A 22085-nucleotide genomic window follows, 5' to 3' on the forward strand; every position below is an offset into this window, starting at 1 on the left:
TTGCAATTTAAATTAAATCAATACTCTTTAGCATGGCATACAAATTTTGCATAGTAAGGCTCTGACTGACCTGTCCCTTTCTCCACCAGCCACAAGTCTGGTTCAAGGTTCAGTCAAGGGCTCTTTCCAGGCTCTTCACCTGGCCAGCTTTCTCATTCTTCCTTCCTCAGTACACTTTCCCTTGTCTCTCTTAAATGGGTCTTCTGTACTACCGTTCTGTATCTGAACATTCTGTTTTAAACTGTAATATTTCTCAAATAATTGTTCATTTTTTTAAATTTTGTTTTTGTTTATATATATATAGACTTGTCTGACTCTCTAATCAGCATACCCTTCAGGAGAGCTGCTTTGTCTGTTTGACTCACCATTGTACACACACTATACCTGAAATAATAGTAGCACTTGGCACTTAGTGGGAGATAAGTCAATATTAGTGATTGAATAAATGCAAGAATTTATTAAGCACAGGTAGGGCCAAGGTCTAGTTAAATTAATAACCTCATGAAAGAAAACATGTTTTTTTACCTTCTCTAGATCCAAAGGACTAAATGGTCCCTTACCAAGTGCCAAAAGTTGTAGTTTGATATTGATGGCATTGATTAAAGCAAAAGCTAGGGGTTTTGTTTGAATTATCTATTTTATACTCTACTCCCATCTTTGGGCATAGCCATTTTGTACTTTTTCTATTTCAAAATAAATGGTTCCCTTTAAGCCCAATTCTAAATGTCAGCTGTCCTATTTCTAATGGACAAGATAGGTGTTTGACTCCAAATTCAAATTTGCACATATTTTATAACCCCTATTGATTTCTTGAGTGGTTAACCATGTACTTGGAGAGTGTAAATTATACATTGGGAGTGTGTTAGACCCGTTAAAAGGTAAACTAACACTATGAGACCACAAAGTACCATTTAGTTAATAACTAATTTCAGCCCTAAATGGTGCTCAAGTGGAAAGAAACTGTTAAGACCCACATGGCATCCTTAACTATTTGTAGATCTGTTTTTTTGCACTCAAGAGTTATCACTGACTAGTAATTAAGGAAGTGTCAGAAGCAAATCGATTGTCAAAACTGAAAAAATAAGAGAGAAAGTGAATCCATAGCTATTGAGAATGAGTTGTCCTAGATAAAAAGATTTTCACTTAACTGGAGGATAACTTCAAATACAAGAACATTTCATTTTCAAATTTTCTTAATGGAGTACTCTAAACTTATATCCTTCTTAAACAAAAGATGCTATATATAAAAATCTAGCATTGTCTGAAACATCAGGTATTCAGGAATGCTGAAAATGTAGGTAGACCTAGTGTGGGGGATGATACCTAGATATGTCCTAGAATCTTTTTGTCAAAAAAATCATTAATGTCTCTTTGCTTCTTGGTAACTTGCTTCTTTCTAATAAAGATGGAATGTAGCATCATTAGTTATATGACAAAATGGACAATGTAAGATAACTGCTTTTCTTATAAGGTGAATTAATAAACTGAAAGTGACACTTCCAAAAAGTTTTCCCAGCCTCTCAAGAATTCTTATTTATTGAGGTTATTAGTGTCCTTTGACACATGAGTACTTTTAAAACATAGTTTCTGTGTTACAAATGCAATGAACTGCAGGTACTTCAATGTAATCTGAAGCTATGGCGATCATATAACTTACCCTCAGAACTGGGACACATTTGAGAGTGAATAGAGGTGCTAATAGTAGTTAATGCAGGGAAAATAGACATAAACTGGAACTTTCCAGGTTGTATACAAGCAGAAACCAGACTTTCAGCTCACTTACATTGCTTACATGCAGACTATAAAAAAAGTGTATTTCATCAATGTAAGAATTTAGGTAGTAAATTACAGCCAAATAAAATATGTGGTTGTTTTACCAAACAATAACTAGATACAAAGTTTTACTGGCAGCAGAGTAAAACATAAATCTGGCATGAAAAACTTTTTCCTTGATAATTACCTTGTCTCTGTAACAGGGTAAATGGGGAAAATGTGGAAGTCTATGATGGATTTTCACATTATTAGAAGTTTTATTTTAGGAAGCAAAATTGCCTTCAATAACATTCTTACTATGCTTAAACACAAAGAAACTTTATTTACTGATATGTGCCAGGATAAAATTGAGAAATATATTCAAAATAAAACAACTTTTCAATACCATTAAACTATTCATGGGCTATATCATACTCAGAAATTAATTCTTAGTAAAAACTACAAAACTGCCTTGGGTTGATTACACATTACTTTTTAAACCAATTTTATCAGAATTTTATTCATAGCACCATCAGCTGTATTTGTCTCTTAAAAATTATTTTATCTTACCATTAAATATTAGAAAATAGATGGTATACCTTCTAATCCTTTCAGTGAGAAACACATTAATTTGATCAGGAACCATCATATGGCAGTATTCCAAATTTGTAAATGAATCCAAATCCGCACTATAAATTTTTCTCACAGCTCTTTCTGAGCCATGACATCATAGAGGAGAATGTGCTTATGCATGCTCTTTTCAAGTTATTTGTAGATATCCTTGTTGTTTATCGTTAGCAACACGTTTTTGTTCTTACAGCCTTTTGCCTTTCACTGATCATGACTGAAATGCATAGAAAATATGGCTTTTATTTGTATACCTACTCCTCACTTACTGCATATATATATATACAATTAGGTAGATTAGAGCTCTCTGCCATATCGCACCTTACCTTGTCACTGAAGGTAGAAGTTGGTTGTGCCTTTAAGGGCACGTCACTGATGTGCAGCTGTCTCTTTGATGCACACAGTGAAGAGCCACTAATCTTTTCAAAGTCACCTCACCACACTGCAGGTGGCTGCCAAATATACCTCCCATACACATAATATTCATTCATCTATTTATGCTGCCTTTCAAACACCCACCTTGTGTCAGATCCTGTTCTGAACCCTGGACATATGACAGTAAAACAATACAGTCTCTACCATAAGAGAAGATATAATCTAGTATGAAGTTTTCTCCTGTATCCCAAATGGGTAACTAGTGGGTTAACATATTGATTTATCTTGCTCCTTAGAGTGATATGAGTGGCTGGAACCTCCAGCTGGTTGTCTCCTCCTTTTACTAACAAATATATATCATCCTTTTCTATATGTGCTATGATATGAAAATTTGGGGGATGCCATGGTCTAATGCAATGTTTTCCAGAATGCAGTGTGGTGGAATAGTGTCACAAATGTTCCTGAAAAGAAAGGGGTGCACCCATGGTCAAACGAATTTAGGAACACCACATCCCCTCTTGCCATCCCAATGCAAGTTAGCCCTTTAAAAGTGCTGAGAAAACCATCAGTAAAGAGACCTGTAAAACTTTGTTTAAACCACTCTTTCCAAACTTATTACACTTCAGAACCCTTCTTTCCCTGACGCATGCTACAAAAGTAGCTCCACTTGGGAAATTCTGGTCTGGAGGGCATGACTTATGTCCATAAAAGCTGCAATTTACAAGCTTAGGTGGCTGGTTATCCTGACTCATGAAACTGAAGAGATGTGCCTCTGTGAATGCCCTTGTCTTCTACTGTCAGCACCTGCTGTTTGCCGTACCATCATCTCTCCCAGTTGTCACTCTGCCTCAAATGATGATTTTGCTTCCATTTATTTTCCTATCTCTATTTGCTACCTTTCCTGAACCCAGGGCCTGCTTATAGCTGTAGCTTTCCCACAGACTTGTTGAACTTGTATAGATATCACCAATGGACCAAGGCTCTTTTACTCCCACTTGGAAATTGAACTAACATAAACATTGGTATAATCAGCCTCTTTTCTCTCAGATATATTATTTGTTCCTAGATCCAAGAAGATGCCTGTTTTGCTTTCACACAGGGATTTCTTGCTAATATTCTATTAGTTTATCTAACAAAGCCATTAAAGAAGTCTGGAGGTTTGAAAGAGTTGGTCTTAAGATCCCAGACATCTGACAAACTTTAGAAATCTCTCACAGAGTTTGGCACTTATCACAGGCACATGTCCTATTCACTGAATGTTGTATTTTCAAAAGCAACAAAGATGTTCTGAAATGAAATGAACTGTAAGGCTTACTACCAAGGTCAAGAAAGGCTCAGCAAGCAGAAGACTCCTGAAGACTTCCTATCACATCCAACAGTGAGAAAAGCAGCAGAACACAAAGCATTGCTCACCATTCATGGGCCATGGAACAGCTGGCTGAGACTGCAACTTTGTGGAGGAGGAACTGAAATAGACCTGGGACCAGAAAGGTAGACCAGTGATAGAGTAGTTACCGAGGGGAGGAAGTGGGATCCAGGAAGCCTGGCCTCAGATGGCCAAAGACCCAGAAAAATCAAGAGAAATGGTCAGGGGAGGTCAGGAGTTAGACCCAGAGTGGTGTTCCCTGGATGACCTGATCCTCAGAATTGTCTGGAGTACTTTTTAAAAGGCAGACTCCAGGACACTCATCTGGTGATCTTACTTGGTTGGCCAGGACTAAGACCTGAAAGTCTATTTTTGCAAGCAGTTTAGGTGAATCTGCCCTAGAACAAGTAGCATTGCCCTTAAAAGAGAAATTTTAGGAAGCTAAACACACATTCTTTTATCTCATTAAGTTTGCTCTGCGTAAGAGTCATGGTTTTTATACAAACAAACACACATACTGTGATATGTATCAGCATTAAGAGTGTCTTCTAAGATTTTCTAAATCCAAATACTAAGGTATCTAGCACTGCATAATAGCCTAGATTGTAGTTGTCTCCAATATCTGCAGTAGGCAGTTTGTTAATGTTTAGAACTCTTACCATTTAAATATATCACATAAATATAACATTTTTAGCTATTAGAAGTGCTTTTACTAGGTGTTTTATTGAATTTATTTATTTCTTCGCATTATTTTCCAGAAGAAAAGTTCAGTTTTAAATCTGTTGCCAAAGAGAGTCTTTCTTGAAGCACTTTGAGAGTCTTCTCATGAGATCCTAAGGGAATAAAAGCTATACCTTTGTTCCTTACTTAACATACTGTAAAAACTCTCCAATTCTTTTAGAGTGCTCCTATAGAAAACCAGCTTATCATTAGCCTAACCTTTTGCAATATTATCAGGTATGTCTGCCCTTAGAGTTTTGGTGTTTACAATCTATTTTTAAGTATGAGAATAAATTCATGGTTGTATTCAGAAGATGACATCTGAGGAAACGTTTTATTAATTTATAATCCTAGTTTCTATTTTGAAATGTGTTTGCCTGGCTTTTTGGTTTTTTTTTTTTTTCAATTAGTAAAAGTTTCTTTCCTCATTGTCCTGAAAAAGTTCAACCAAAATTTCTCACTTTTCAACGAAGCTGTAGACTCAGTGTAAATGATCAAATTATAATTTGTGAATTCAGAATTGGTCACCCTTGGGTCCACTATGATTTTTGACATTTGACATACATGTATCAGTTTACCCACCTAGAATAACTAAATTCCTCATACTCTTCAATATTTAAGTAAAGGTTATTCCTTTTAGAATAATGCCTCTCTAGTTAACAGAGGGGATACTATTTTTAAAACTAGATGGTCTTCTTATTTCTCCATTAACTTGACCAGAAGTTGTGGAAAGAAGGAACTATGGCCCTTTCTCTGGGTCTATTCCTATAACATCTCCATCTGTACCCACTCCAGCAGCCAGTTTTTTCCATTAGGCATTTCTTGCTCTCTCATTTATTGATCACCATCATTTCCCTGAAATAAAATTCTAAACAATGTTAAGATCTCTTTTCTACTGCTGTAACTTCTGGATATTTTTTCTGGCAGTTTCTCCATGTTGGGCAACCAGCATATCAATTAGGAAACCTAGGAAAGCATTCATCATCTCTTTTGTGCTATGTTCTGTGTTCGGTGCAAAGATTACCAAAAAAAGGCAGATGTAATAACAAGGGACATAGGTTGAGAGAAGTTTCTAAAATTGTGTTTTAAGGAAGGAGACACTCGAAATGGTTAAATGTTGTCAAGGACCAAATAATGAAGTAGAGGTTGCAAATACAGGAGGAGAAAGGAGATAATCAATGGAGAGAGCCCTTGAGAGGACGGAAGGGTTAGAGTTCATGACAGCTTGGCCTAAAACAGGATACCTCTTCCCCAAGTAAGGCAGGAAGAAAGAAGAAAAAGAATTTGTTCTCAAAGCAGCAATAGGATCTAAGTGGAATAAAAAGTCTTAGGAGTCATAAGAAACAAATAATTAAATAGGATATGGAAACCAAATATTGTCTTGCTTTCTAATAAGTTCTTAACTGTATGATCTTCATTTTACACTGAAATGAGTCCTGGCTTTGACCCATTTCCTGCTTATCAACTAACTGTTAAATCTCTAAGACAAGTAACAACCCATCTGAGCTTCCGTTTCCTCATCTTTACAAAAGGGGAATTTTAAAAATCTACCTTGAAGGAACACATTGTAATACCTTAAGTATTACCACAATGCTGAGCATATTGTGGATTCTTGAGTAATTGTAGCCATATTTATTATCATCTTGTCCTAAGAATCTGTTTTCTTCACTGTATTTAGAAGACAACAAGAAAACCATGTGGAGACAGCCCCAGGCACTTGAGAAATAATTGTGTAATACCCAACTGAAAGACAGTTTTGACTGTGTTATTTAAAACATTTGTTTCTGCTATGTTCCAGGGAGTCCTCCAGCCTAAATCCTCCCCAGTCTCTGCTGGTTTGCGATTTCAGGGTCAGAGAGAAAAACAAACATGTCACCTGAGAAAGTTTATTTTAACAATCTTAACAAATCTTCACATGCAGCCTACAAAAGGGAAAATAGCTTGACTCCTATAGCTGAGAAGGCTAAAGTGGACAGGATCTGAACCCATCGCTTCTTTCTTCTGTCACTCAGGTTCTCATTTCAACATTGTCACTAAAGAAGCTCACTAAGAAAAGGCACCTACATTAGCCACTAAGCAAAGAAATTCAGCCAGAAAATACAGATTCAGTTCAAGATAAAAGAAAGGAGAAAAAAGCATTCTTGGCATAAAATGACTGCCTGTAATTTTTCCCTTTTCTAAGTGTTATAGCAAAGTTTGTCTTTGAAAAGCAGCTTGAAAGTGAGAAGGAAAAAATGTCATGGCAAAAACTCAGTGGAGATAGTTATAGGAAATTGCTTCAGATAAGTCTGAGGCAGCTCCAGCTCTGGTCTCCTGAGAGGCTAATGAACCATGGATCCCTAGTTCTTTCCAAGACCTAATATTTACTGAGGTGTCAAAGACACCTAAAATTCCAGAAAATACTGTATTTTTTAAAAGGTCATCAAGCTAACTCTTATAAACCTATAGAAATTACCTATTTGTTGAAAGTTAATAGGCTCTTGACCAAATGGGGTAGTTTGAAAAGAGCCATGAGAAGCCAAATACAGCTTTCCCAGGGGTCTGCCCCCTTTATTCTCTTTTGAGAGCTATGCCATTTAAAGGCAGGACATTTCTATTGTCAGAGATAGAGCAAATGGCTAAGCATTTGCTAATTTTGTTCTAAGTAATAAACAAAAGGAGAGACTGAGTTTTTTCCTTAGAGTTTCAAAATTTTTAGCTAAATCTGTATGGACTTGTTATACCAAATCCTTGGATTATAATAATTGCATTGGATATTCTACGTTAACATGTTTCATTCAGGTTTCTCTACCAAGATTTCACAGATTTCTCAGCTTTTATCTATATTAATACATTAACAGTAGAAACTGAGATAATAAAAGCCCATGCAAATAATCATCCAGTATTATTGCATTTCAGTCATTCCAGTTCCCAAATTACCATGTATATTTCAGATGCTGTCCTTTTTCCAATTTAAATTCAAACAGTTCTTGAATAATGTCATTAAGGCCTCACCTAAGAATGTAGTAACATGAAAATTACTGTCCTTCCACTTCTTAAAATTTCATGTCAAATAAGAATAATTATATACGCAAGTGGTGATATGGATAATCACATTTCATATTTTATATTAGTGCCCAATTGATGATGGGATGAGAATTTCTCTCTACCCTCATCCACCCTGCTCCCACCCATGCCACTGCCTCCTTAGCAAAGTTTTGCATCCAAATAGTTTCAATTATTTTTCAAAAAAAAATAATGTGTGCTTGTAGAAGTAATGTCAAATTTGTAGCATTTGAAGGACTTGACCTCTGGGGAGTTATTTTTTCTAAATCTATAGCAGAGATTAAATATATTATGACTGTTCCTCTGCTTTTTATAAAACATAAGAATTGATTGTGTCCTTAAATGCCTCCATGTCCCTTACTCTAGGCTGTCACGGGTAGCTAGTCTTCTCACTTGAGTCTCTGTCCTTAAGGCTTTTAAAAAAAGACTCTTCACATCTCATCTCTGCCTTGAAGAAACTCTAACAGCAGGTGAGGCTATTAGGGAATTGGTTAGTTTGCAAGAACTCATACTGCATTACATTCAGAATCTATTCAATAGAAATGTTTTTCTGGTCTTTAAAGAACTTCGATTGCAATTCAAAACTAGATATGAGGTTTTACTGCCACCTCATATGCTTATACCTGATAGGATAAGCAGAGAAAATCATAAGAATTATTTATCTTCTTTGAAACCAACTCTAATCAATAATTGGGGCAACCATGACGTTGTTCCTGCCCCAGGTACGATGTAAATACAATGGAGAATGATATCATTTTTCTTCTTCTAGTTGGTCAAATAAAATTATTTTCAAATTGTTTTAGAATTATGGCAGCAGTAGAGAAGGTAAAATCAAGTAATCACAACAGTATTTAAGTGCTGGAATTTCCCTGTAGTGTCATTAAGTATGAAAGATTTCTGTGTTCCATAGATATATTCAAAATTGAAAAATTTTGTTTTTCTGGGAAAGTGTTGCACATTTGTGGGCCCACAGGAAGAGATAGTTGAAAAGATAATAAGCCAAGCTGTGCTACTCACATGCATATACTTGTCAAAATTATTTGTGATGTTATAAAGCATGATGTTAAAAATGGAATTTAGGTACACAAAACATCTTGTGCCCCACAAGAAAGACAATACACAGTGAGGGTCCAAATTATAGATGTAATCAACATTTAAGCTATTTTACACCCTTTGAAAAGGTAAAATGTCCACATAATTAAGGTGAGTGATTTCTTTTTGCTTAACATATCTAATATTCCTATTTTTCCATTTCTTTCTTCCCCATAACAAAAATATTTTATAGTAAATATTAGTATTTGTTCATGACTTATTGTAAGCAAATATTAGCAATAGAAATATTCCTCTTAGAGTTGGAAGAACTTAAGAGGTTGAAATAATCCAATCTACCACACATGACACTCTTCACAACAACAGTTCTGAAAAATGGTTGCACAGCTCCTTTTTAACACCATCAGAAAGTCTCTACTTCACTACACATCTCATTCCCCTACTGAAGAGCTCTAGTTGCTTAAAAATGTGCAGTAGAAATCTGCCTCCTAAAACATCCACTAAATCCTTGATGTTACCTCTGGCTTAGGATCTTTCTGACTTACTCTTAAATCCTTGCACAGACTCCCTCCTGGGGAATTAGTGGCCTACCAGATTTGTATATATTTGAAGTTTGATTAAAGCATGGTAGGGGTATCTCCAGAGAAAAATCATCTGACCAGCTTCCAAAAGGCCTCCCAGAATATAATGCATTAGGGGTAGGGTCTGGTCTTCTATCTTGTAGGTGCAGAGATTTGCTCTCACAACACCTCAAGACTGAGAAGGCTAAAGAAGGTTGATTCATGGCCCAGAAATGCACAGAAATTCAGTACTAATCATGTTATTTAAAGGGAACATACAACTGACAGATGAATAAGATTCCATGTTGCACTATCAAAGCTATTCCTGATTTGTAAACTACATAGAAGTCGAATTATTTGAGGGAGGTATCTTAACAAGGGAGTTTGGTTGACTGGATATTTAATCCCATCAGGCACTAATAGTTTGGCACATCCATCCCTGCAGTTGGGACTCTGGAAGTGCTAGTTCAAGCTGGCTTCTCTGGGTGTGCCACCTTGGAGAGCACTTGAGTAGATGACAAGATTTGACATTCAGAAGCTTCTTTTGCCAATCTCTAACGCTTATCCGAAGGGAAACATTCTGTTTTTTAGGTATATTGATAATTTTAGTCAAGATTTACACTGGCATATTTCTGCTTTGATCCATAATGTGTTGCTTTGATAGATTAATTCTCTGAGAAACACCTTATTTCCAGCTTTTTGAAAAGAGGGAGGTAGAATAACTATAAACACACACACACACCCTGGGCTGCGTTAGTCTCTAAACTGTTATACTTGGCTCTGCCCCCATTCCATCCACTTAACTTACTTGGCTGTCAGATTGCGGAAAAGTGGGGACTTGCCATTCCCTGTGTCTCTTCAGATTCTCCTACCTCTTTCCCTGGAAGCACCAAGATAGAAACAATATGTGTAGTTATGCTTTAGAATAGTCCTCTTCTACAGCTCTTTACTGGAGTGCTGAGTAGCAGTGGGCATGCAGCCCTATTAGAGTTGCTGTCTATAACAGATTATAGCAGAAAGGGTTTCTTTAAAGGGTCAGGAGCTCTTTCAGAACAAACCATTTGTAAATGTTTAAACAGGAAACTGGATGAGTCTTTTAAAAAGAGACATGAAGAGTTTCCACCAGAGTCACTTTCTCTCTTAGAGGAAAAAGTGTAACCCTTACATTAAATCTCTTCTTTTAAATGCAAGGCAGAGAAATCGATGTCTAAATCATCAGCCACTGGAGGAAACATAAAGACTGCCAAAGTATCATTTTTATATAATTTTAACTTTTAAATGCTTTATTATACTTGAATATCTATGCATAAATATCAGAATCATAAATACAATGGCCCATACACTTATTTGGTAAGGATATTAGATTTCTGTGTTTCTGCTTCTTAGTATACTTAAATCTCATTTTAAAGTATGTCTATTGCATTACTAGAAGTGGTCTTGTATCCTGGTTTTCAATCAAATAGTTTACTTGGCTGGATTGACTATAAATTTGTTGACATATATTGATGATTCCTCATTTTCTTGCCCAGGGATCATTTCTTCTGCTCATTTATTTTCAATCTCTGCACTATGCTATTTGACAGGACCCTACCAGCAGCAATCCAAGCTCATAAGACATGGTCTAAACTAATTAGCAAATTTCATGACAGAAACAATTTCTCTCCCATGTGATCAACCTGGCTGGATAATGAACTCAATGATAATACCCAGTTCTTACCACACTGAGGCAAAGAGCACCGCTCAAGCAAGCTCTCATTTTGTTCTTGGACTTCAGTTCACAAAGTGAATATGGTACAAATCCAGAAACAAGCTGTCAATATAGAGTGAGGGACAGGGTTAAAAATAAAAGTGCCTAAAAATGGATCTTGAGTTAAGAAACTTTTTGAGTCTTTTTTGCAATTTGACAGAGAAAAAGAGCACTAATAAGATCTGTTTGAAAAATGCTGTGACTGAAATCATGGTGTATAGCTAAAATGTACAGAAGTTACAGAAACTTCCACTGCATGCAGGTGTGCAGAAGCACTGAAGGGTTACTAACAAACACTAAATAGAAGCATTGAATAGTTTGTGGCAGGGAGAAGATCCAGAAATAAGAGTGAAAATCAGTGCTGGTTCATTACTTTAACAGCAAGACTGGCACACTCCACCGCTAAAGTCGCCTTTAAACAGCAGGTGCACAGTTGGGCCACTCTCCCTTGTACCCCCAGGTCCTGGCACAGAATGAGCCCAGTCTTCTCCATGGGGATTAATGTATGACCACAGGCCAACCCAACGTGCATCGGAATACCACGGTAGCCCTGTTTCCTATATCGCCACATTTTTCCATATTGGAAATTACACTCAACACTCTCCACTTCAGTTTTGGTGTGTTTGCTCACCACACCTGCAATCTGCTACCCAAAACACCATTCCACAAAATTCTGAAGTAGCTTGAATGAACGGGGAAGAAACCAAAAGAGAAAGAGTTCTATGTACTTAGTCTTCTCCATGGAAATGGTTCATTTCAGTTTAATTGAACTATTACAATGCAAACCTAAGGAAACACCGAAAGAAAGCAAATGAATGATTTTAATGGCATCTCCAAGCTCTCTAGCATATTCAATCCCATGCAGCACTGATTTGCATATGTAAATTGAAAATTTACCCTTCATCCCAATGTACTAAACTTATTAACCACTTTTTTCATACTTTAATGTTTTGTTCACGTTACCTAGATCTTAAAATGTACAGATATTTCACAGTTCTGCTTAAACATAAGTAATCTATTTGCCTGATTCACTAATACTGAAGGTATTTTTTTATTCCTGGTGTATATGCAATCATCCATGACTACTGTCAGTAAAACTTGTAAGGATGTACCATAATAAAAAGTATACGCCTATGTGGAAATAATCTATTTCATAAAAATAGTAATGCATTCACAATCTTCCCTTGCTGCTGAACAATTGCTGTGGTGTTGAAGAGTATCTCTGGATTGAAGAAATGTATTTCTCATGTGTTTTGGCAGGAAATTTTAGTTTCAGATTATAGAAAAGACTCAAAAAAAGGCAAAATATTTTATTATAAAATGAACACATAAAAATCAAAAAGAAAAAAAAAATAAAAAATCAAAATCAAAATAAAAAAGATCCATTTAGTGATGGTGTTACAAATATGAAGCAAACTATTTGGACTAATAAAGGTCAGAAAAAATATTTAAATATCATTATGGAAGCATGAGAAACCAAATAAAGCTTGTTGCTAATGGCTTCGTTTTAGCACACAGTTTTTTTTTTCTTTTAAGTTTAAATTGTGCATAGCATTGTTAACATAGGCCAGATACTATGCATTAAAATATACTCTTAGCAGTCAGTATGTACTGTGTGAATAGCTACATAAGTGATTCTGAAATAACTTTTGCTCTTTCAATAGCTTTATTTTGGCAATAAAAAAATGCTTGGGTGCTAGTAAAATTCATATTCACAATAGATTTTTTAAAAGCCTGAAAGAACACATTTGTTGAAATTTGCATTTGGTTTTGAAAAACGTATGTTTAACAATTGAATGCAGCCGTATTTTAACTTTTAAGCTCCCACACCAAGAAAGTATCAAGGTACTGCAGCAATTTACTCTTAGGGACATTATGCTGGGTTTTGAAATTCAAAAAAATAGGATATTTCTTCTTGAATTATTTTATGATCAATGTACATTCTCTCTGCAAGGAAAATTAAAGCTGTCTGACAACTCATAGAAACATCACTGGCTGTTAAAGATGCACAAAATTGCATAAAAGCTTGAAAAGCACTGGGTAATTTTGCAGTTTCATCTCTAAACACAATTGTGAAGACATTCTGTCTTTCAATTCTTTCTCCCTCTTTCTTCTGAAGCATGCCCTTTTAGTTCTTGCCCTTTTAAATATCTTTACCTACTGTAGCTTTGCTTCTTAATGTACTGCTTGATCTTACCAGGCTGAGAAAGTATTTACAGGGGGTGCTTGCTTTTATCTGTATTCACAGAAAATGCTAACAAATTAGAAGAAAGTGCCAGAGAACACCACATACCTTGTCCAGAACATTACAACGGCTTCTGCATGCATGGGAAGTGTGAGCAGTCTATCAATATGCAGGAGCCGTCTTGCAGGTAATGTTCTTACTCTTAAACTTTTAAAATATTTAATGTAAAAATGTAGAAACTAAATTCCAGATGTTTACAGAGATTTGGTTGGCATTCTGCCTGAATAGGTGATTAGCAGCAGCAGAATTTTTCTCTTCTTCCCCTACACACACACTCCCATATTAGAAAACCTCAAAGCGTTTACCTCACACCCTCAAGTATTATCTAGTATATCATTGGAAATACCCATCTGGTAGAATTGTTCATCACTCTTTCTTCAGAACCTAGAATTTAGCACCTATCAGGGGCTCTGTAAATGCTTCTCAATAAGGATAAGGCCTTACTGTATGTTAGATAACATATTTTCTTTGGGGAGGCCATCATTTCCAAGGTCCTTCTGGTCTTCTAAAAAATGTCATCAATCTTGATTTAGCTTGGTATTTTCTATGGATCTCCTTTCCATGAGCTTTGCATAGTGAGATTATTAGCTACACCTCCATATCCTCAAACTCAGTTAAGTCATAAAGGAATTGCTTGTCTGGATTTAGTTAATAAACAGAAATATCTTCCGAGTATTCATGGTTAAAGTATAATTATTTCGCAGATGGTAACGCCAAAGTGAAAAAATAAGTGTACTTTTATTTAAATTAATATGTTGATGAATATACAAGTGGTGCATGGTAAAATAGGTTCTGGATTGTTACAGCAAAAAGAGTGTTCCCACTCTCTGGCTCTCTCCCCTCTCTTTCTCTCACTCTTCTCTTGTCAAGAACTGTCTTCCTTTCAAGTTTCCCTTCACCAGATGCATTATAATCCCTGCCTTCCAGGGAGGTCAGATGAAGTTGGAACAAAAGGAGACACTAGTCCTGCTACTCTGTCACTCCTTAGCACAGCCACCATTGTCAAGTCCTCCCTGCTGCAGAAAAGGAAGACCCCAGGATTAGTCATGAGAAATTGACAGTGAAGTACAGAATCAGGTGTCCATGATCAATGACAAGTTGAGTCCCTTTAGCATTGTTTTGATCTGAGCTCTTTTCTCAGTTCATTGTCAAATGATAATTTTTTAAAATATGTATGTCTACCTGTGCTTTCTGGTGACTGAGAGGCAGCATTTATTCTCAGATGGGTCAATTTTTTGCAACTATATTGCCTACATCATAATTATTTTTTTCCATGAAATTTAACTCTTTAGCATCAGCAGATGACTTTATGATCAGAAGAGTAAGGAAATGGCTGTTGTTGTACCTCTGGTAACAATACTTTCAACATTTATTCTGATGATCATAAAGCAGGTATGATCCCCAAAATTACATAAATAGCCCTATTTTTTTATACTGATGTCATCAGAAGCAAGCCTTTTCCCAAATAATCATGTTGACTTAGGTTGATTAAAGAGCAAGTTAAATAAAATGTAAGGTTCATCTGAAAAAAATATATAGAAAGAACAACTATCCCTGGGCATCTGTTTTGTCATCAAAAACAAATTATCTACCAATCTTCCTGTCTTTAAAAGAAGTATCAAAAGAAACCACATATCTTCTAAACTAAAGACAGAGAGACCTTGTTTTAAAAAAACGCATTTGAGAATAATATTCACAAAGTAGAATTTATGTAGAGAGGGAGACAAAGAACGCTAATCATGAAGACAAATCCTTATTGGCCATCTCTAAGAATGAACCCAGCAGCTACAGGTAACTGGACACTATATTTTCTTCCAGGTGTGATGCTGGTTACACTGGACAACACTGTGAAAAAAAGGACTACAGTGTTCTGTACGTTGTTCCCGGTCCCGTGCGATTTCAGTACGTCTTAATCGCGGCTGTAATTGGAACGATTCAGATTGCTGTCATCTGTGTGGTGGTCCTCTGCATCACGAGGTCAGTAACTGTCCTCAGTGGCAACCCAAATAAGGTTGCCTGCTGTTCCTTGTTGTTTTGATCTGATCGCGAGTCCCTTCCTGGACACAGCTACCATCCTGTTTCCTCATCATATGAGCGTTTGACTAGCAAAAGGGAAAGATAGTGATTTTCATATTGGAAGTGGCATAAATTATTTTCATAATTTTTGCATTGTGGTAAGGATTATTTATTTTCTGAGCAAAGGTCATTTTTTCTAATGTGTACTGCCAACCTTTGTTTAAATATACTTTTCTCTTTTAACAATAAAATGTCAATCTTCATTTAGACTGTTATTAGACTTTTTAAACAGCCAGTGTTTCCTTAACTACCCAGGTCAGTATGCCAAATGAAGTTGAAGTAGCTTTCATATAAGGCCTAAGAGAGTATTAGATTATAACTCTCTTTGATGGTGCTTATAATTCTAAGTATGACTTTTAACCATAATCATTTTTTAACATATCCTGGTATAAAGAACAAATACATGTTTATCTTAATAAAGATGACAAAATAGCTTTTCATCACAGAATGCAAAGAAATAATTATACCTGAGAAAGATTATGTTTTAGTAAACGAAAACCTTGGATATATGAACACATGCAATAAATATACCAACAAACTTTATTGCAAATCCCCAGGCCAATCAATCAGTAATTGTGTCCTGAAGAACCCTGCTGAGAAAGATTCAGAGATCTTATCTAGTTTCAACAGAAAAGAAGACCCTGTCTGACATTGGGTTTGGATTAAAGGAGTAAGATCTGCTAAGATCCTTAGCAGGTATTTGCTAATCTTCATTAGCATGCAGACCTATAGTCATGAAGAAATAAATTCTAAGCCAAATACATATTATTTATGTCTTGTGTAACCAGAAAAGTGATTGAAGATACTTCTTTCTGACCTGATTTCACTCTCTTATAAATAGTTTCAATGAAGTTTTTCAAAGTTTCCCCCAAATCCACAAGGCAGAAACTCATTTAGACTTTCATTCATTTGTATGGCTTTATGGTGAATCAGAATGTTTCCCAAAAATTTATTTTCAAAACCTAAGAAAGTTTCATATCTTTGGAAAATAAAGTCCATCATGTATCTCAGAATCTGTATTGCACCGTCTTCTTTGAGGACAAGTGGGCATTTGCTCTTGAAAAAGACAAAATATGGTTCATAAATCTTCCCCTGGCCTAAAGGCTTAAGAGATGATCATCAACTGGAGCTTTGTGCAGCTCTAAGCCTAGTTGAGTTCATCAACTTGACTCTCACGTTTAGATGCCAAGTGAGTCAATGGATTATATTAAAATAGATTCTGGGGAACATAAAAATAACTCAAGAAACCAAAAATATTGAGTATAAAAAGAAAAGAAAAGAATCTAAAACAGTGCCACATTACTCTGAGTCTTGAGTTTTCTAACATCTAAGTATTATCTGTACATGAAAAATGGAATTCATATTTAACAGATACCATCTCATAACAATGATTGCTATGTCATGTACTGACAAAAATGAAAAACATCTTTAAATACCTTAGCATATTTTTCAAGTCTATTAATTACAGTTGCATCCTTGTAATACCAGGAATCATATAACCAATATATACACATATTTTAATATAAACATATTTAATAACATGATGAAGAAGGCATAATTATCTCCAGTTTAAAGATAAGGACCTTGAGGTATGAACCAAGTTTACATAGCTGAGCAGTAAGGGCAGAGCTGGACTCCAGGCCATGTAAAGCCAGAGCCTGAGCACTTAACCACTGCTCATACTACCTCTTGGCTGGTCCTGATTTCCATATATTCTGATACTCACAACTACCTAAATTGAACATGCCATATCTTCAAGGTATGTGGCCTTTTCAAGTTTTCCGTGTTAAATCATATATACCATCTATTTTCCTTTGAATAGGAGAAATAGCACATGAATAAAAACTATCATTATTATAATATTTTATAAATCTTCCCTAGGACCTCCAAGGCTTTCAGACACTTTCCAAGAGACATGTCAGTGACATTAGTCATATGTTAGAATTCAGTGCACAATGTGGCTTCATTCTACACACTTGACAATATTCTACTCAAAAAACAGACTTTCCAATTAGGGCCTCTTCCCCCCCAGAAAAGCCTACATTCCTGGTGACGTGGTTATACCTGTCTGTCAAGACCTATTCTACAGTATTTAGTTGTAAAATATGTACAAAATCAAACCTAGTAGAGGCCCCCTCATTCTCTTCAATTTTCTTTTAATCACATCTTCATTCATACTTTCTTTTCTACATCTTTTTTTTTGTCTTCTCCTTTCCTGCTTTCTTTCTTCTTAATTCATTCTTCTTGTGTTTCTTTACTATTTTAGTCAAACACATGCCGTCCTCCTAAACACAATAATGTGTCATAAAAGATACAGATATCAAGAGACATGTTCCAAAATGAAAAGAGTTGTCCTGTTGAAAAACTGGATTCCCAGTTTTTTTTTATCTCTTACTCCCAGTTGCTGGGAAAGTGATTTCCAGCTCCACATTCATTTTGACAGATATACCAAATATTTATTAAATATCTATATTCTCCCATAGCCCACAACTTGTTCAAATAGAACTTTAGATGAACTTTATATTGTTGTTTTTGTCTAATAGTTAAAGCATTCTTTTTATTTATTCTAAATCAGAAATTTTCACATAACTTGACTGAATTTTAACTTTTTATAGAAGCTAAAAAATTAGGACCAATTTTTGCTTCTAATTTATAGTATCAATGTACAAAAAAGATAATAGACTGAACTAAAAACAATATCCCTTTCCATTACATTTCAGATAATAACATTGGCTCATTCCCTTATTTGACAGGGTTAAACTTGTAGCATCAAAATGCCAATACAACATTCATCTGTAGGACATTTAAAATATAAAATTGTTGAAGACCTTTAAAGCGAGATTAGATGTGCTCACTACTTCTTTGACTGAGTTATGCTGAGTCATTCTTTGTGCCTTAAAGAGCAAGCAATCCAGAACTAGGTAAACAATGGGTTCCTCTTCTACTACCGCCACTGTTCTTCAACTCTCCTCAACAGATGCTTAAAGACAACAGCAAGGAGAAGCAAAAAAATTAAATAACTTTTCCATAATAATCCCAGCTTCTGCTAAGAGTAAATTTTCTAATCGGAAATATTTTTAAAATTTTCTTAATCCACAGCTTCACTCTATGATTGTAGGTTCAAACTTTAGGTAAGAGCATTGGACTAAGATTTGTAAACTTTCCAACCTTCTAGGAAATGCCCCAGAAGCAACAGAATTCACAGACAGAAGCAAAATACAGGGCACTACAGTTCAGACAACACAACAAGAGCATCCACGAGGTTAATCTAAAGGGAGCATGTTTCCACAGCTGCCGGACTACCAAGAGCTTGGACTACACAATACAGTATTATAGACAAAAGAATAAGACAAGAGATCTACACCTGTTGCCTTGCATTTGTGGTAATCTACACCAATGAAAACATGTACTACAGCTATATTTGATTATGTATGGATATATTTGAAATAGTATACATTGTCTTGATGTTTTTTCTGTAATGTAAATAAACTATTTATATCACACAATATAGTTTTTTCTTTCCCATGTATTTGTTATATATAATAAATACTCAGTGATGAGAAAAAAAATGGCATTCTTAAATTTGCGATATCGCATAACTGTAAATATAATCAAGCTAGTATAATCTCTACAGGCACCAGTATTTTATCTTTGTCCACATCTTGAGACAGAGCATTAGTTTATACAGGACTCAGTGGCTAGGTTTTAAGTGATTCCAAGATCAAGGGAAATGATGGTTATTGGAAAAGAGAAAAATAATTTACTTTATATCAAGTAAGGATAAAATATTTCAGATCTCTGAATCATCTCTATTTCATCAATTTTCTTCCCTGGTCTTCCATTTCCCTCCCCAGAGCAGAAAAATCTCTGGCATATAAATTAAATCAAAGAAGCACAGGAGGGGGAAATGTTTTATAACTCATAAAGGAGAGGGAAAAAGAAGATATTGGTTTTTATTTGGGAAGAAACTTAGAATCTCCCAGTCAAGTGCATATTTCCGAAGGGTTCTGAGCAAATTACATCTCAGGTATGCACAGAACAACAAAATCTTCTCCATTTCGGTGAGTGGAATTAACAGGCAGAGGAAATTTTTAATAACATCATTAAACTTGAAACACCAATATCATACATTCTGGGAAGCACCTTGCTATATTTATAGTATCTGATTGTTGAAAAGAAGTTAGGGTCACAATTAAATACCTCATGAATAGCTTCATGGCTATTTCATTATTTGAAATAGGACTACAGTGATAATATTTCATGAAAACAGAAACATGTTCTGAACATATCTGTATGATGACATTAGAAAGAATCCCATAGCATCTGAAAGATCAAACAGGGAAGTTGGTTTGAATTTTTGTTTGAGTAGAACATACGAATAGCTTTAATCAGGTTTTTTTAGGAAAAAATGACCTGAAAATTCTCAAAGATGAAGATGAAAATAACAGATCAAATGATTGCCTTATTATCATTTAACTCTATGTAGCATTCCATGGCCAATACAGTAAATCTAAATAAAGTTCTCTTTGTCTCCTTCAAATGATCTCTGCATGAACTAAAGAAATTCTACTCCTGTGTCCAAAAATAAGAAGACACAAATATCAAACCAACACATTCTGCATATTAAATATTCAGTGAAAACTAAATTTTCTGAAGCGACATTTAAAGATATTTGTTAAAACATAAAGGTGACGATCTAAAGATTTACAATTCTGCTAAAAACTTGGTTTTCTAGATGAAACATCACTTTGAAACGTGGAAAACTATTGGCATAACCATCACTTAAGTGTTTCCATAAATTGATCCTATACTAGTTGAATAATTCAAAATCTTTCTAAACTTCTGCATGGAAGCTTAGTTAACAAAGATGTAACTAGCCTGGTCTCCTTTGTAAGATGTGGTTGTGGCACATTCCCCTCCTATGAAAGCAAAAATGCAACATCACAGATAGTCTTAGAATTTCAAAGAAACAACAATTCCACTGCCTTTTAGTTGTAAGAGAATGAAATCCCTTGCTTCCTGAGACATTGATGCATTATTTTACCCAAAGAATCATATAATCTTATTGTAGGAAAAAGCCCTGAAATTAATAATATTTTCCATTCTTATCTGCTTCCACCTTCATCCACACCATGAAGAAATCCCTTTTAAAAAGTATGTTCAACAAAACTTAAGTGGGCATTTATTATCTGCCAGACACTATTCAAGTTTCCAGGGAAATGCAAATACAAAACGATCTCTACAGAACTCACAGTCCAGTTCTGGAAGACATCTTCCAGTCTCTGCTTGCATATTTCTTATAACTTGGAATAAAACCCATTTCATTCTAGGACAACTCAAATTATATATTGAGTTGAAATTTACTTCCCTGTTGCTCCCATTTTTCTCTGTGGAAAAAAGGAATAACAACTTGTATATTTAAAAATATGAAGATAGATATCAAGTTTTTCTCCTCACTCCACAGCCCCTCTGCAAATACGATCTTCCTCAAGAGAAAAATCATTAAACTTCCTTATCTGCTCTTCATGTATGTTTTCCATATCCTCATAGCATCTGCATCATCCTTACTTTGACAAACTCTACTTTGTTAATATGTCTTCAGGTGTGGATATCCGAATTGCAGTCTACAACTGTTGTGGTCTGACAAGCAGAGAATATAGTAGAACATGTAGGAAGCAAAATTTAGAGCCCTAAACTCAATTCATTTCCTATTTTGACCACAGATTTGCTATGGTACCTTAAGCAAGTCACTTAATATCTCAGGTCTCAGTTTCCTCAGCCTTAACCTCACCTCTATCTTTATTACTCCCAAGATTCACTACATTAAGAGCCAAGGCACTATACATTAATTATTGCATTTATAATTGCAACTCAAGACACATTAACTGCTTTATGCAGTTTGTCCCCAACTTAAATTAGAAATTATTTTTAAACCAGCTGCTATTAACCATATGATTCCCTCATTCGTTATACATTTACTGAGGGCCATCAAGTACCAGCACAACTCCAGGCTATGAGAAAACAAAGGTTGATAAGGCAATATCCTTGCTTAAAATAAACTCACTATCAGATCAGCTGGTCCTTGCATTGAAGCTCTCACAGTCCTATGGAAGGACTAAGAAGTAAATAAAAAATTATAAAAAAGGTAAGAAAGGCTTTGATGATGATCAGTTCAGAGTAATCAGGCACTGGCTGCGTGGGTTCTCCTCTTCACAGTAAAATACACAGAAATGACTTCATCCTCCTCCACACACAACTAATTTCTTGCTGCTGAGCTTTCATCCACACTCCTGTTCTCTTGGCGTCCTTTTTCTCAACAATACCCAGAGCAAATAGCTGGTCAGTGAAGCTTCCGTGACTTCCCTGGCAGTGTTCCTAATTCTGCTCTGTCACTTTCCTTGTTGTTCCTTACTGTCCGTGCATGACTCTCTTTTCCTTAATCTGGGAACAAGAGAAAGACCGAAAATCTGCTGAGTGTTCCTTTTATTTGAGAAATGTTTATTGGGTACCTATAATGTGCCA

The 22085-nt window shown here is 35.5% G+C and overlaps 1 protein-coding gene and 1 long non-coding RNA gene across 2 annotated transcripts in view; one reads left to right on the top strand and one right to left on the bottom strand.

Annotated features, from left to right (window-relative positions):
* TMEFF2 (transmembrane protein with EGF like and two follistatin like domains 2) overlaps positions 1–19132 on the top strand; it is a 255536-nt gene extending 236404 nt beyond the window's left edge. The window contains exons 8-10 of the mRNA XM_058300478.1: positions 13491–13614; positions 15306–15464; positions 18739–19132. Of these exons, the coding sequence (XP_058156461.1) occupies positions 13491–13614; positions 15306–15464; positions 18739–18835 (380 nt within the window). The 3' untranslated portion in view covers positions 18836–19132. The remainder of the gene's footprint in view (positions 1–13490; positions 13615–15305; positions 15465–18738) is intronic.
* LOC131279167 (uncharacterized) overlaps positions 1–21879 on the bottom strand; it is a 94326-nt gene extending 72447 nt beyond the window's left edge. The window contains exon 1 of the long non-coding RNA XR_009186525.1: positions 21628–21879. This is a non-coding gene — a long non-coding RNA (uncharacterized lncRNA). The remainder of the gene's footprint in view (positions 1–21627) is intronic.
* Positions 21880–22085: the final 206 nt, after the last annotated feature.

The sequence above is a fragment of the Dasypus novemcinctus genome, chromosome 7, assembly GCF_030445035.2.
Source record: "Dasypus novemcinctus isolate mDasNov1 chromosome 7, mDasNov1.1.hap2, whole genome shotgun sequence".
In the NCBI taxonomy this organism is placed as follows: domain Eukaryota; kingdom Metazoa; phylum Chordata; class Mammalia; order Cingulata; family Dasypodidae; genus Dasypus; species Dasypus novemcinctus.